Source organism: Macadamia integrifolia, chromosome 6 (genome assembly GCF_013358625.1).
Source record: "Macadamia integrifolia cultivar HAES 741 chromosome 6, SCU_Mint_v3, whole genome shotgun sequence".
NCBI classification, from domain to species: Eukaryota; Viridiplantae; Streptophyta; class Magnoliopsida; order Proteales; family Proteaceae; genus Macadamia; species Macadamia integrifolia.
The window spans coordinates 18,092,808-18,108,441 of record NC_056562.1 but is presented as its reverse complement, the minus strand read 5'-3'; the positions used below and the strand labels follow the sequence as shown (position 1 = coordinate 18,108,441).

Below are 15,634 nucleotides of genomic sequence, written 5' to 3'. Positions count from 1 at the left end.
ATTTCTTAGTTATTGTGCTTTAGATTAATTGGAGCTTTGGGGAACATCATTGGGGGTTATTGATCTCTCAATACCCTTACATTAGGCATGAGGATTCACATCCTCCTTGACCATCTTGCTACCACTAGATGCAAAGCTTGGGAACTATCTAGCAGGCAGCAGATGAGATAGCCAATGAGGGTCTTTCTTCTTCGGGGCTTTATATGTCTACTGGGGATTATCCTAGCTAACAAATCTCTAGGTTTGAGGTCAGTATGATTTCTATACCTCTGCAGTCTGTAGTTGCTCACTTGGCGACACAGTTGAATGGCTGCCAACCCCAGCTCGAGCTTGTGCTGGAATCTTGCTATTTGACCACAATTTCTGGAAAACATACCAGTATGCTTTGAAATTTCCTGAATACAAATTGACAATGTCTTCTCCAAACTCAACCTCAACAAACTTTCCTACTCGCACATTAAACTTTCCATTGTACAAATTTCTTCTAACTTAGAAACCCATTGCCCTTCCCAAAATTCTTTAAGTCAAGAGAAAGAGCTACACTTCATAAATAAAGGAAATCACAATAGAAATGATTCACGGGGAGTTAATTACGCATCAGAAAATTGCTAGCCTAAGGTCATCGTTAGGCATTTTGCAGAAGAATGATTCTCTGACACATTAAAGCTGCTAAATCTCTTATGCAAACAGTCAGATTTCTCTATTGTTCTTCCTTCTCCAGAAGAAATCTTTGTCACTGAGGCCAACTCAAACCCCATCTTTACGATTGTGCCAACAACTGAAGGTGAGGAGGCTATTGAAGGCACTGGCTAACCCTCACACACACACACACACACACACACACACACATACGCATATATATATATATAGAGAGAGAGAGAGAGAAAGAGAGACTCTTGTATTGGAACTTCTACTTAGTTACAGCCAGGGGAAATAAAAAGAGAGTAGGGGTAAAGCGAGATATTTTACACAAACAAAGAGTTTGAAGGAAACCTTAACTTGTGATGGCAAGGACCAAAGAAAACTTAAAAATATGGTTGTTAATTCTGGAACTGAAAAATTACATAAGAAAAAATCAGAAGTCAATGGTCACCATCCCTGTTTGAACCCCCCCTCCTTGATCATTATCTACTAACTTCAATCTTCAGAAACAGGTTCTGGAATTCATTTGTTTCCTTAGCTTCTATTTTTGTTCCTTATGTGGTTGACAACCTGTTGTACCATTTTTCTTGACCAAAAGTTAATATGGGTTGCTGATTATTAGGCTGTAGCTTGTGACATTGATGGTCACATATTAGGTGTATGATTTACTGATTTAAAAACCTAGGCACAATAGCCATCTGCAATTCTGAAGAGTTGTCTTTGTCAACTCTATGTGCATCTTTGGGATGGCTTATTGGGCTTCTGCTTCTGGAAACCCAGAAGCCAAATTTAGGGTCATCAAAAGGCTGGTCCATTTAAATTCCACACAATAAGCCAAGAAGCTGGGGGGGGGGGGGGGTCTGGCTTATGCGCTTATTGTGCGAGAGGTGATAAAGATTCCATTGCATGAATCTCATTGGCTGGCTTTTGGGTTTCCAGAAACAGAAGCATGATAAGCTGTCACATATATGCCCTTATATATGTTTGGTAGTAAAGCAAATCAATCGCTCAAGAGCTTCTAAATGTCTCATTTGCTTTTACTTTTGGGCCGTTGCTTATTTTATTTGGGTTTGTTTTGGGTAGGTGTTGGTGGTGGGGTTGGGGTTGGGGTTGGGGTTGGGGTTGGGGTTGGGAAAGAAGCTTACCAACGTCCTGAATTTTTAGTTGGGGATATATCTTCCACTAATGATTACAGCTCCTTTCGGCTAAAAGTTCAATGAGGTTGTCATTTATTGGCATTTTCATATATAGTAGGAAGTATTCGCAAGCCTCCAAGTTCTCCAAAGGCGCAGACATCATAGACTAATTCTTCATGATAATAGTCATGATGAGATTATGGGAAAATTTGTATCATTCAAAAGCTCATGTGTTGAAAGAAAAACGAACAATCCAAAGATACAAATTGCAAAACGGAAAATTTGGAATTGCAAAAGTTCATAAACTCTAACATCACACCCACAATCACCAACAAAAATGGAAACTTAGTAAGGACGTCAATATTTGAAGAAGAAGATAAAAAGTACTGTACCGTCGTAGCTGCTACTATCGAAAGTCTGCTGAAGCTGTCGACGCATGTCATAAGCGCGGGAAGAAACCTGCTTCACGAACTCATCGGAAGTTCCCGGGATTGTACCGTCCAGGTGAAGGGCCCTCTCAAGATCTTCTTCCTCACCATCTCCAGCCTCTGCTGCTCCCCCAACGCTACGGCCCGAGCGGCAAGTGGTTTCCCTGGGCCTCCTCCTGGAGGGATCCGGAACTAACGGAAGGCTCAAGAATGAACAGAGAGATGGAAGACGGCTGCAATTTTGGGGAGAAGTGGAGGAGACGACGATTCGCCTTCGGCTGTGCCGTCGGAAATAATTATTCCGAGGGAGCACGATTGAAGGTGCCACCGACGATAACGACTCCATATGATTCTCTCTCTCTCTCTTCAATTGATTATAATCAGATTATCTAAAAGGGCAAGCAGAGGGGCAGAGGTATAGAAGGAAAGACGTTTCAGAGTTGTCCTTCCGAGTTTCACAGCTTCAGTTGGGAAACTATGAAACGGAAGTAGGAGGAGATGTTGGTGGTGGACGTATTACTGTTGTCTTTGTGTGTCAATCACGTTCGGAGTGTTAGGTTCGGTCGAAGCGGACGACTTGAATTGTCCAACTCAGTCCAATGCTCGAGCACTCTCGGTGCCGAAAAAGTCTCCAGAAAATTGTGAAATTTGCATTTTGTATGGTTGAATAAATTGTACGCAGCCCAAAACCTGAGGTCCACGAATTTCTGTTAAAAAAGAAAGGAAAAAAAAATGTCTCCACGGTTAGTGAGTTACTGATAGAAACTAGCTTTGGCAGAATCTGCAGGAAGGAAACCTTTGGTTTTCTTCTTTCGTTTTTTAAAAGAAGAGCAATTCTACAGGTCCTTGGGGGTCCGCTTCAGTCCCACTGTGCCTGTGCGTGTGAGAAATTTTTTTTTTTTGAAGTGATTGAAAAACTCAATTACATACAAAGATTATGGGGAATTTACTATCACTCCCTTACATTTGGTCTATATTTACTGAAACTCAAGAAAGAACCAATGATGATCTCGTTTCGGAATTATAGAGGAGAATGATAGCATAATTAGATCCAAATGACTAGTAAGGCATTTTGTTTGGAAAAATCACATGAGAGAGAAAACATGTCTAAGTAGTTTCCCTATTGAGTGTTACAGAACTCTAATGGCCTTACATCCCATAACTGTTTGGAAAAATCACATGAGAGAAAAAACATGCCTATGTAGTTTCCCTATGAGTGTTACAGAACCCACAAGTGACATCAATGTCCATCCATTTTCTAATAGTATCTTTAACAAAAGGCCATCATGTAAAAGCCTCTAGATGAAAATTTTAAATTTTGGGTGAACATTTAGTTTCCAAAAAAAAATTTCCACCATTTCGAGTAACAGGAATAGAGGGTGCACCTGCTAAAGAATCTAACAGAGTTAGTAGCATTGTTATTTGAAATAAATTTAGCATCAATTTTAGTGGTTAAGAGTGCTTTTTTAGAATAAATACACCACCATTGATCATCTACGGGTGAAGGAGACAAGGTATTTATATTGCCAACAATAGGAAGAGGGAGACACAAACTAAAAAGATTAATATTCCAAGAATTACTAATAAGAAGATCACTCACCCTTGGAAGCAAGTCTCGTATAGACACAGATTCAGGGATTACAAAAGTGATTAGCGAAGAGATCTAGAGATCCTTTCAAAACAAAGTCTGTTGACCATTCCCAATTCATCTAAACACAATTTTTTTTAAAGAAAGGTAGAATGGTAGCAATACTGTTCCAAAGTGAGAGATCCCCTTTTAGTCAGAACTGAGGGGTCAAATAAAGAGTTAAATTGAAAATATTTATCCTTTAGCAGCTGAGCCCAGAGAGTAGAGTCATTAGTGAGTAATCTCCACCCAAGCTCGAGAAGAAAGGCTTTGTTTTGAGTAGCAGAATCCTAAGACTAAGACCCCATCAGATTTAGGAGAACAAACTTTTTTCCTAGCTATAAGATTTAAGTTTTTTGGATTTACCTTTGTCCCCATTCCAAAATCACTGATAGATGGAATCTAAACTGCGACAAATATTTTGTAAAACAACTGGATGAGAGTAGATCGACCAACATAAGCAAGCAAGTTGGCTTTCCCATTGGCTAGACGTTTACCACCCAATTTACAATATGAGTGAACCCAGCCTTTCGAGATCGGATGGAAAAGGTTAGTTCCGAAGTATACGGCGGCCATCTCTATTCATTTCTTTGATGTCAATGAGGTAGCAAAAATGCGATGTCAGTCACAATATTAAACACCTCAAGAGGAAAAGAGGGGGGGGGGGTGGCGGCGGGGTTGGAGTTGTCTGAGTAACATATGAAATCAGGTTCTTACAATCAGATTCCACAATAAAACTATCGATGCCTTCAGATATTGCTAAATAACAGCCCAGTTCGTAGCGCCAACGCTTTGCCCTGCAGAGGGGATGAGAAGCACCCAGGAGATGACACCGCAACTGATGGCTGACCTCTACTTTCCCAAATAACACACCCCAAACCACCCTTGTCTCACTAATAGCTGCATCGGTATTTAGGATCCTGTTAACAAGAGTGAAAGTCTGCACCCGAACCATACTGCCATTGCAAAAGGGCAGTCCAACTGTAAATGATCAATGGTCACAATTGGAGCTCTGCACTGATGGCAACCAGAATCAATGGGGGCTCTCCTCTTGCTAAGACCAGCGCCAGAGGCAAGTCCTTCAGAGCACACTCGCCAGAGAAAATTGCGGATTTTAGGCATGCTGTGGCAAGACTATATCTGATTCCAAACACTCCAGAATGGGGGGTGGGTAATTGGGAATCAGATAAAACTTGCATGCCCTTTTCCAAATTCCTACCAAATGCCCACCTCTCACCCCATTGAGAAAATTTTCCTATTTTTTCCCCCACCTTATTACTTCACTTCAGCAATGAAAAATTGTTTAATTTTGCTTCACTGCTCTTTCACTTCAGTCCTAACCAGGCGGCAAGTGTTTGATCTGGTTGATTAAAGAGATTAAAATGGACAACTATGGCACCATTCACTACAAAGGGGAACCTTCAGATGCATCAACTATGAACTAGTAAGAATTCTTAACTACATGCCTGAGAAACAGCAAGGATTTGGTGGAAATAGTGAAGGTCAATCACTGCTCACTGTCCAGAAAACTTTCAACACGAAAATGTCCCATAGAATACTGCAGCTTTGTGATCAAAGAGACGATCCCAATGTCCACCATGACAACAACATCCGAAGAAGCCTTCATGAGTAATGGCCGGAGACATCCCTACCTCTTCTATCGCCCTCTTGGAAATCATCAATACCATATAGAATCTTGCTACTGCATCACATGCAGCAGTAACAGGTATTGGTGATAAAACCTAATTATCAAGCATTCTGAGGAGTTGGCTTCTTGCTTATCACCACTGCTCCTCCCCATAAATAATCCTAATATCAGCCAACTACACTAAAACAAAACCTTCATAAGGATAAATTGATCCCTGTACATAACTTGCATATATAATTCACTTGCACCCATCTTTGTGTGTCATTCTAAAATTCTGAGTCGCCACAAATTCTTACAGCCAAGTATTTCGATACTAAGGTAACTTAAGTACTGATAAATCAGATTTGAGGATGATCACCAGTAGTCAGAGCAAGAACATGAACCTTGTTTGAAGGAATGGAAACGGAAACGATCTCTGATGATTATTTCCCGGTTGTAAACACTAGAAATAAGTTTAATTGCAGCATGGCAATCCTGGCATATTCTCAAGTTCTTAAAGATGCGGAGGGTCATTCCGGGTTTTGTGCTTATAAGTGCAAATGCGATAGCCAGCTTCTCACTGTGAGAGAAGAGTGCTTGTTCCTTCTCCTCTTGCTCATCTGCATCATTGATCTGGCTTGCAGAAACAGAGAATGTCTGGGAAGCAGTATCAGGGACATAACCTGCCAACCTCAATTTTAGAATCATCACGTCCAACATGGCATAGATCTCTTGCGTTCGAGGATGTGACTTGTCCCCTGAACTAAATTGATGAACTTGACCATTCACATGTATAGAGCTTATGCCAGGCACCTTTCTAATTCCCCTTTTTTTGAAAACTTGGCGAAGGAAATCAGCTTTGTCACACCTTCCAGCCAGTGTATACATGTTGGACAGCAACACATGATAATCAACATTGAAGGGATCAATCTGAATCAGTTCTTTTAGAAGGTGCTCCCCTAGTTGGAGCTTGCCATGGAGACTGCAGGATGCTAGGAGAGATCCAAGAACAACTTCATTAGGCGGAATGGGCATCTCTCTCACCAGAACCAAAGCATCTTCCAACCGACCTGCCCGACCCAATAGATCGACCATACAAGCATAGTGCTCCACCTTAGGCTCGATGCAGTAGACAGGTACAAGGTCACAGAAGTAGCGGCAACCCTGATCCACCATACCCGAGTGGCTGCACGCACTTAAGATGGACACAAATGTTATATCATCTGGCTGGGCCTCCGAGATCATCCGAGGAAAGAGGCTTAACACAGCCTCGCCTCTTCCATGCATGGCGAGACCATTTAGCATGGCATTCCAAGCTACAACGTTTCTGTAAGACATATTCTCAAACACTTGGCTCGCGGTATCGATCCTACCACATTTAGCATACATATCAACCAAACCTGTTCCTACCATGAGATGCAGGTCATTCCCCATTGTCTTCCTGACGTACGCATGCACCCATTCCCCAACAGTTAGATCCCCAGAAAGCGAGCAGGCGGAGAGGATAGAGCAGAGAGTGACATGGTTGAGCATCGAGCATGAAGAAGACAGCATTGTTCCAATCAAAACAGAGGCTTCCTTTCGGAATCCTCTCTCCAAGAAGCCTGCGATCATGACGGTCCAGCCAACCTCATTCCTCTCCGGCATTTCATAGAATATCCGACTCCCGTTCTCTAATCCCTCCCATTTCAATGCACCGGAGAGAATTACAGTCCAAGAGACAACGGACCGCTCCGTCATCTCCTCAAAGACACGTCTTGCGTCGCACATCCGACCGCACTTGGCGTACATGTCCATGGCTGCGTTACTGGCAGTGACCGTGAAAGGCAGCCCGTTTTTGATCATACAGAGATGCCCATGCGCTCCAACCACAATATCCCCGAGACGGGAACAGGCGTTGAAGAGGCAGAGCAGAGTTACCTCATCAGGACGTACACCTTCAACTCGCATAGCACGGAAGAGAAGGAGGGCATGGCGTGGAAGGCCGTGGCGACCGTAGCATCTCATCAAAGTGGTCCAGTCGACGATGTCTCGGTGTGTGCAGGGAATCTGATCGAACAATCGGGCAGCGGAAGAGGTGCAGCCGCACGCGGCGTACATGTGGAGGAGAGCATTGTGGATGAAGGAGTCGGGAGGGTCGGCGAGGCCATTCTTGAGGAGAGCGGTGTGAAGCTTCTGGCCCTCCTCGAGGAAGGCGCCTCGGGCGCATACCCTCAGGAGGGAGCGGTAGTGGTGGGGGAGAGAAGCGCAGATACCATCGGCCGGCCATCTCATGACTCATCTCATCGTGTTCTTTATCATCAATATCGTCATCTACAACTGAAACCAGTCAGTTATGGGGCCTCGACCTCGTCCCGAGTTTATATTCAAGACTTGATATACCCCACCCACCCACCCGCCCACCGGCTCATGGTAGAGTTTTGGGAAGATTAAGATTACAAAAGTTTTCTTTTTGAATTTGTTTGTTTTTTGTTTTTTATTTTTTGTTTTTTGTTTTTTGTTTTTTGTTTTTTGTTTTTGTTTGTTTTTTTTTTTTTTTTTTTTTCACTTCCCGTTGCTTGCAACAAAACACAGCCTTTGAGAATTCCAATCTGTTTATATCCTCATATCAAATCACACAACTGATAATGGTAGTGTAGCTGTAGTTAAAGTCCCATTAGGCAGTTGCAGTTAGATAGGGCTAGACAACGAATAAATAAAGAGAGCAGAGATTGCTCTAGAATGATGTGGCAAGACACCCAGATGGATGAGAGTACAGTGAAAAACACATACAAAACATGGAAATGACTTTATCACTATTTCAATCACAGCAACAACAAGAAGAAGCTCAATGTTATCTCAACTTAGTGGCGTTGACTACAAGGATCCGTGAAAAACAAAATAGTGAAAACTGAAGTCTAGACAAAATATATATATATATATATATATGATAAGAAATAAAAGAAAGAGAGATGAAAGTATGAGGAAAGAGGCACAGCCCAGTAAATCAGAAATCTTCTGCAATAAAGCCTTGACCATGTATGAAACATAAACCTTGCCCAAACTGATTTCCAAATGTGTTTCATGCAATCACCCGAAAAATCAATTGAAACCATTAATGAATTAGGCTCATTTATAGCGTGTAACCTGTGGCCCAGTTAAAATCTCCGTACAAGGGAAAATTAATGTATGTTAAATGAAAAAAATAAATGATGCTATAAACCTAGAACTCATATCCTCAATTCTTCTACATCAAAAGGAGACTTTTTTCAGTAATCTGGCTTTCCAATTCCCCAATGAGAAACTAATCAAGTGGAAGATGAAGGCCTGAAACTTTGCTTCCAAGAGGCTTTGGATTTTTCATATATGAATGATCTGCGGACCCTTCTCCAAGACACCACAAGAACTATGGAATTCCGTGTAACATTCTTTTACTTGAGCTCTGATCCACAAAGATGATTTGCCTTTTGTGTGTGCCTCTCTCAGATCTTGCAAAGCCAACCACTCACATCTGACCCAGATCTAAAGCTTGGAAGAAATTTTGTCTACAGTTGACCTTCAGTAGTAGCTCATATATCATCACAAAATGGAAAATTGTAAACACTTTTGGCAAAACCTGAAATAGCAAAAAGGTGAGACAGGAAAAGCTTGGCCTCAGTATGCTTTTGGCTTAAAAATGATTTAAAAACAACCAAGAGGAAACTCAAAAGTACTTTTATGTGCTGTGACTAAATGGTTTTGCTTAGACAAGTCAAAAGAAGCGAAAACAAGAGGAAAAAAAAAAGGTAAAATGCTCCCAAGATCACTTTCAAGTTAGTAAATCAAATATGTAAAATGCTCCCAAGATCACTTTCAAGTTAAAACCAATATCTTCCCCAAGTTTACTAGAAATTTAAGTAAAATAAAAACCTATGTAATACTTTTCACTTAAACTAACACAATTTCCAAAATCAAAACAGTCTTCTTCAGATAAGAAAGAAATTCCAGAAGTGCTTACAATGGTTTTAGCTTGAGCTGATAATAATTTTGTTCGATCTTTCATCACATAGTTTCCACTCCATAGCTGATCATCGCTGATAGGATATCAACCCATGTGTCAGGGACTCCAGGTAGGCACCAGTGCATGCAGTCCTGACCCCAGATAGAGACTGCATCCTTCTTTCCCAACCAAATTGCTGGATGGGCATCTGCTCTGAATTCACTCAAATGACTTAGATCAAGCAAATGGATGTCTGTGCCCTGTAATGCTTCTTCAATCAGATGGTTTATTTGTCTTGCTTCTCTATTCACTCCTTTGTACCTGGGATCAAACCACATGTCAAGCTGTCAAGACATCAGTACAGAGTTCTGCACAGGATCTGATTACTCTGCCATCTTCCAAAGCCATTCACTGTGTGACTGTTGGTCTGGCAGTTCATGACAGGATACAACTTAGCTAGGACAACCAGAATTTGCACCATAGGCAGCATTCAGAACTGAAAAATAGTTTTCATTCCAAGTGCTGAAAACAGGAAGATATGGACGTGCATATTTGATTACAAGAGTGATCTAGACCACCAGATGTTGGGCCAACTTTCCAGTAAAAGATAAACCAGAAATTCAGAACTCTACATATGACAATCCAGAATACTCTATTAGATCATGGTGGGAGAAACCTTAGATGGTATGAAGAAAAGGGAAGAACAGGAGATTATTGAGAATAATGGGAAATGTCCCAAAGAAGCTATTTTAAAATTAAGGCTGCAGTTGATTAAAGCCTTTTATTTAAAGGGGAGGTCTAAAAATCCTGATTAGACCTAAATGAACACAAACTTAACAGATATAGAATCTACATTTGTTGATAAGTACACTTAAAGAATCTATATTGCTGCTCTCTTACAGTAAAAAATGAATTTCACATATCAGACAGCAAAAAACCATCCCAAATAACATGAGATTTGGCAAGTGAAAAAATCAATCGTGGCCAAAAAGGACTGACCAGACACCCTAGTTAGTAGTTACAACATGTACAGCTTCAGAAGACATGCATATGAAGCTTACCCGACTCAAATAGGACTTTTTCCATGACAGAAATGTCTCCACAATAAAAAGAATAAGAAGCTGATGATTAGTTCATACCTGGTCTTCTTGGAGAGGCTCATTGAACAAGCAACTACCATTTTGGTTCCAATCGCCACCATAAAAATGCCTTGGAGACTGCAAACGCCAGAATTTAAGTGTCCCATTAGGGACTTCCCTTTGTATATAAGAGACCATACTTCGAAGGACAGCCTGAAGTCCATCTAACATTCCGAGTCGAGGACTTACTGGTTGCCCTTTCCTGTAGAAGACAAGAGGTGTCTCTTTTGGAAACTTATCAAAACCCCACCTGATACATTTTTTTTTTTTGGAAAAATGAGTTAATATCTTCAAACAGGCAGCAGATAACCATTAAAATACAAAGATAGAGTTTGATGGCCTGTCAATGGCTTGATTTTCACATCACATTGTATTGAAAAAGGACAATCTGGTAATTGATTTGTTGGACCTGGCTAGATCTAAAATTATCACATTCAAACAGAAGGGGTGTATGTCTGATCTGGAATGCGAAGGGCTGAGAACAACCATGCAGCCGTAAAATCATGAGGTATTTATTACAAAAAAATAAAAAATAAAAACATCATGATGTATTTCCTCCCTTTATGAGAGATGGTATGTATTATCAGATAACAGCTTGCCTGCTGGAAAGATCTTGGGTTCAATACCAATATTTACATACTTGTGGATTGAGGGTATAATAAAAGGATGAAAAACCAGAACAACAGGTTTCCTGATAACCAGATACAAGTTGAATTTCATGGTAGTCGAGCTTCAACTCCATAGTCTCTCATCGGAAACCAGTAATTAACACGGTCACAAAATGGCCCATTTAATGTCTGGTAGCTAATAATGAATTTATGCATAGCTTTAAGAGTCTTAAAAATGCAGCACATTAAACAAAATTAGACCCAAAAAAAAGCCAAGAGCATTACTTACCAGTGTCCAGTATTAAAAATTAGGACATCATAGAACTTGGAGGCCTCAACCCAATCATCTGCAGGAATATCGATATCAATTCGATATGTCGCCTTCAATCCATCTTGATCTGGCAGATTTAGCTGTTTTCTAGGCTGCCACCTTTATATAATCAGTTGAGAAGAGTAAGATTTTGGAAAATCAAAATTCAAGTAGAGATCAAGTTTTCGCAGCAAGAGAAAATTGCAATCAACAAATTTTAGATAGACAGAAAAGTATTTCCAGCACAAAATTCAGACACAGAATCAAGACGTGAATAAATAAATGAATGCCAATTAATGAAACTAAGAAACCCAATTTCCTTACTCGTATTTGGCAAGCAAAACGGCCCTATGGTACGCAACCGTAACATTGAACTTGGGGAAATACGCTCCTCTCCAAGCACCCTTCCTCTTCCACTTCTTCACACTTTCGTCCGCCACACGAAGAATGCAAAGAAATGACGCCAAGAAATTCTCGTTCAGGGAATCCCCGACAAACCCAATTTTCTTATTTCTCATCAAACCCAGAAAAGCAAAGGGATCAATCCGTGGAGAAGTGCAATTTTCAGGAACCCATCTCCACGAATTGATCTTCTCCATGTTCTCTCTCTTGTTCCTCAAGCAATTCCAAGCATTCCGGTGAAATGGGCAGTTTTCGTCATATAAGGGTTTATAATTGAGTTCTCGAATCCAATGCCCCTTGTACAAATTGCAAGGGGGAAAAAGGTTGGTTTTCTCTGATGGACTCTTTCGAGAGTTTCTGAGAGAGGGATTTGAAAGCTCTGGTAGTGATGGGGAGGTCGAGTAGAAAGGAAGAATGGAGGAATAGAGGAAGAGAAGTAAACAAGATAACAAGATGAGCCCTGAAAAAATGGTAGGTTTTGAAGCAATCATCTCAGATGGGAAAGGGAGATCAGGAGAGTTCCATTGGGGTCTTACTGCGCGGACAATTTTGGGCGTCGCAGTCCAGAACATTACAAGTCAGTTGGAAGTTGGAATAGTAGATAAGAGTCCGAAACCAGAGAGAAGCGAGTGTACAGAGATCTCATTTGTGGAAGATGAATCAGCTTCTAAATTAGGAATGAAATGTTGGCCATTTTTAACCTTTTTATATTTTTGGGTTCTTATCAAATAAAAATATTTTTTGGTAAAAGTATTTTCTTCCTTTAAAGATTGAAATAATCAAGGCTACGTCTTCCCCAAAAGAAACAAAATTTAAGGATAAAAGGGAAAGACTCTCTGTAGAAAACCACCGAATTATATTGTTAGTAATCGAAAATTGAAATTTCCATACAAAGTTATGCATGAAACGGAGCAGATCCCTGTTTCAATCTACCTCCATTCGATTCATAGTGGTGGATATCTGGTATCTGTTCACCATTAAAAAAGAAAAAGAAAAAGTGGCATCTAAAATCTGAAAATATTTGAACCATTAATATCTTACCGATTTAAAAAAAAAAACTGTTGTTTCTTTATTGGTTCATTATCGGTTTGTTATAGGCTCAGTTTTTACGTTTTCATATTATATTATATTACTGTCATATTATAGTATTATATAAAAGCATGAATCTTTCACTTGACTACTTTATCTCTTCTTTTTATCATTTTTTCATTCTCTTTGTTTTCATATTTTTATATTGGAAAATTTACATTCATCTCCCCTCGCGTTTGCTTTTATTACATACACCCCCTCGTGCTTCGTTTATTATAAATAAACCCATCTAACCTAACACCGTGAGTGAAGTGTTAGTTTTTAAAATGAAAAATACGTTTTCACCCTTTTTATATCTTGAACTAAAACATCCTAAATCTAAAGATCATTCAGCCTTATTTCATCTTCAACCCTAAAATCCCCAAATCCTATTATCCCATGTCCAGCAAAGGTGAGAAGGAGAGAAACCCAGGATTATTAACTTATCATAGCACCACCCAGATCACAAATTGCTAAACAAAGGAGAAGAGAGAGAGATAACTATTACTGCCAAAAATTTGTATGAGGTTGAGCGCCGATCCTGCACAAGCACAAAAAGCAGAGGCCCGGAGGTGTCTCCGAGATTAGTCCTCTGACGCCCAAGTTAGAGAGCAGTCGAACAATTTTTCACAGGAGTAATGGTGTGAGTGTATCGACTTACCCCCTCTGTCTTATAGGGTTCTTTCTTATAGGATTGCCCCCTTTCCAAGTCCTACTGGGATACGTCTTCCTACCTTGTGGGGATTCTTCCCTATTGGGGTATCTCCTCCTCCTTCTTACATCATTAGAGTCCTTCGCGTGCCTCTTTCGATTAAAGGGGACTCCAGAGTCCTGGCCGCGGTGGATATCCCTTGACTAGGTGCCACGTGTCCCTTACTGGGATGCCACGTGCCCTTGTCTGCCACTAAGAAACCCTTCTAGTGGGAGAAACCATACCTTTCTTTTTCCTCTCTTCATGTTCCTTCAGCCCTCTTCATTTGGATTCAGCCTTTGTCCTATCTGAGGTAGGGGCCTTTGGCCAGGTCTACTCGGCCTTAGCCGGAGCCCCAAACCGAGGTGGGGACCTTCAGTCAAGCCCGGTGAGGACCTTCGGTTAGGTCTGCTCGGCTTTAGCTTGAGCCCCCAACCGAGGTGAGGACCTTTGGTTAGGTTTGCTCGGCCTTGGCCTGAGCCCCCAACCGAGGTGTTGACCTTTGGTTAGGTTTGCTTGGCCTTGGCTGAACCCCCAACCGAGGTTTTGACCTTCGTATTGTAACCCCGCAGTCACTGAGAGGGGGGTGAATCAGTGAGTCCAATTCCGATCCCCAAAAACCTATCCGATATCTGGCCAAGAAAAACCTGATATACCTGTCCTTGTTTGCACACAGTCATATGCACACTCAGCCTCTCATAGGCACTTCTAAGTGTACACACCCATTTCACATTCTACACACTTCAATATAAAATACAAACCACAAGCACCCACAACACAGGGTTTTTACAAGGTTTGGCAATTTGTCTATATCCCCGGAGTAGTGCCTGTAAAGGCTTCGTACCTACTCAATACACTACTTTTGACTGCACCCATAGTTGGGAGTACCCACACCCAATTTTCTCAAGCCAAAGTTGAGATGGCACTCGCAGCCGATACAATGGTAGCACCCACTACACGGGAGCATCCACTCCCAATGCTTAGCACCCACTAAGCACTCAATAAAGAATACAATTAAATTGGGTTTATATCAATGCCCTACAGTCAAGCTCTGCCTAGCATATACATCCACAACTAACTAGCATGCTTACAGTTCATCCACAACTAACCTAGCATGTATACATTCATCCACAACTAACCCTAACATACATACATGCATATCATGTAAATCAAAGGTTAGAGAATCTCACAACCAATTGCCTGGGATGACTGAAAACTTGTATTGACAAGTTTGGTGCTTACACCTTCTCTCTCCTTAGCTTCTTGTTCTCCAAAGCAAACACATCCTTGCTTTCTCCTCTTCCTCCTTGGCTTTGAGTTAATGTATCATTAACACACATCAACCACCTCTTTTACCTCCTTTAATGGCCTAAGAACATTTATCATCAAATATTCATGTTCATTTAAGGACTAACAAACAGGGGGAAGTTTCTCCTGCCAAAACCATAGCCTTCTTTCACTCAAAACTCATTTTTCTTGCTTCTGTGGTGTAGGGTTTGAAACAATGAAGAAGCTGCAACTTGGTTCACCCAAATCCGAGTTAAAATGAGGGAGATATAACCATTTGAAGTTGGAGCAATAAGATAGTCTGAAATAGAATCTTCGTAGGAGTGGCGTAGGCTACACCGGTGGCGTGCACAACAAGGCCGCAAATATGGCCATAGATCTCATCAAGGAGAATCTCTTAATCTAGACCGTCCGATTAAAATAACGGATAGTAAATCTCAACCACAAGATTTGAATAAGATAGTCAACTAATGACGTCATGCTGACGTCAACGGTCAGCATGCACTTTTTGTTGTCGATCTTTGATTGGTTGGTTTTCAGGATTTTAAGGGAGCTTGTCTCCCACTCACAAATTAAAAGGTTTATCGACCGTTGGATCCGAATCCTCTATGATGGCTTTAATCAGATCTCATGAGATCCTTAAGATCGGAATCTTTTTTTATACCTTCTATGCACGCGCGAAACACCACAACATACCTTGATAAGGTGTAG

The 15,634-nt window shown here is 41.0% G+C and overlaps 3 protein-coding genes across 5 annotated transcripts in view; all 3 read right to left on the bottom strand.

Moving 5' to 3' along the window:
- LOC122081255 overlaps positions 1 to 3,011 on the bottom strand; it is an 18,724-nt gene extending 15,713 nt beyond the window's left edge. The window contains exon 1 of one of the 2 annotated variants that reach the window (XM_042648285.1): positions 2,171 to 3,011. In XM_042648285.1, coding sequence (XP_042504219.1) covers positions 2,171 to 2,552 — 382 coding nt within the window. In that variant the 5' untranslated portion in view covers positions 2,553 to 3,011. The remainder of the gene's footprint in view (positions 1 to 2,170) is intronic. The other variant, XM_042648284.1, reaches the window with a different exon arrangement.
- A 2,159-nt stretch (positions 3,012 to 5,170) lies between these two features.
- LOC122081253 (pentatricopeptide repeat-containing protein At5g15340, mitochondrial) lies at positions 5,171 to 7,837 on the bottom strand. The gene has a single exon (XM_042648281.1). It carries the CDS (start codon positions 7,732 to 7,734, stop codon positions 5,836 to 5,838), a length of 1,899 nt encoding a protein of 632 aa, XP_042504215.1. The 5' UTR covers positions 7,735 to 7,837; the 3' UTR covers positions 5,171 to 5,835.
- Positions 7,838 to 8,541: 704 nt separating this feature from the next.
- LOC122081254 (protein trichome birefringence-like 12) lies at positions 8,542 to 12,562 on the bottom strand. Of its 2 annotated transcripts, XM_042648282.1 has the most exons (5): positions 11,800 to 12,562; positions 11,455 to 11,595; positions 10,558 to 10,807; positions 9,437 to 9,762; positions 8,542 to 9,055 (listed from the first exon to the last, which is right to left on the bottom strand). In XM_042648282.1, exons 1-4 carry the CDS (start codon positions 12,447 to 12,449, stop codon positions 9,481 to 9,483), a joined length of 1,323 nt encoding a protein of 440 aa, XP_042504216.1. In that variant the 5' UTR covers positions 12,450 to 12,562; the 3' UTR covers positions 8,542 to 9,055; positions 9,437 to 9,480. The 2 variants fall into 2 exon arrangements, with proteins under 2 accessions (XP_042504216.1, XP_042504217.1); XM_042648283.1 differs by lacking the exon at positions 8,542 to 9,055 and having other exon boundaries at positions 9,579 to 9,739.
- Positions 12,563 to 15,634: the final 3,072 nt, after the last annotated feature.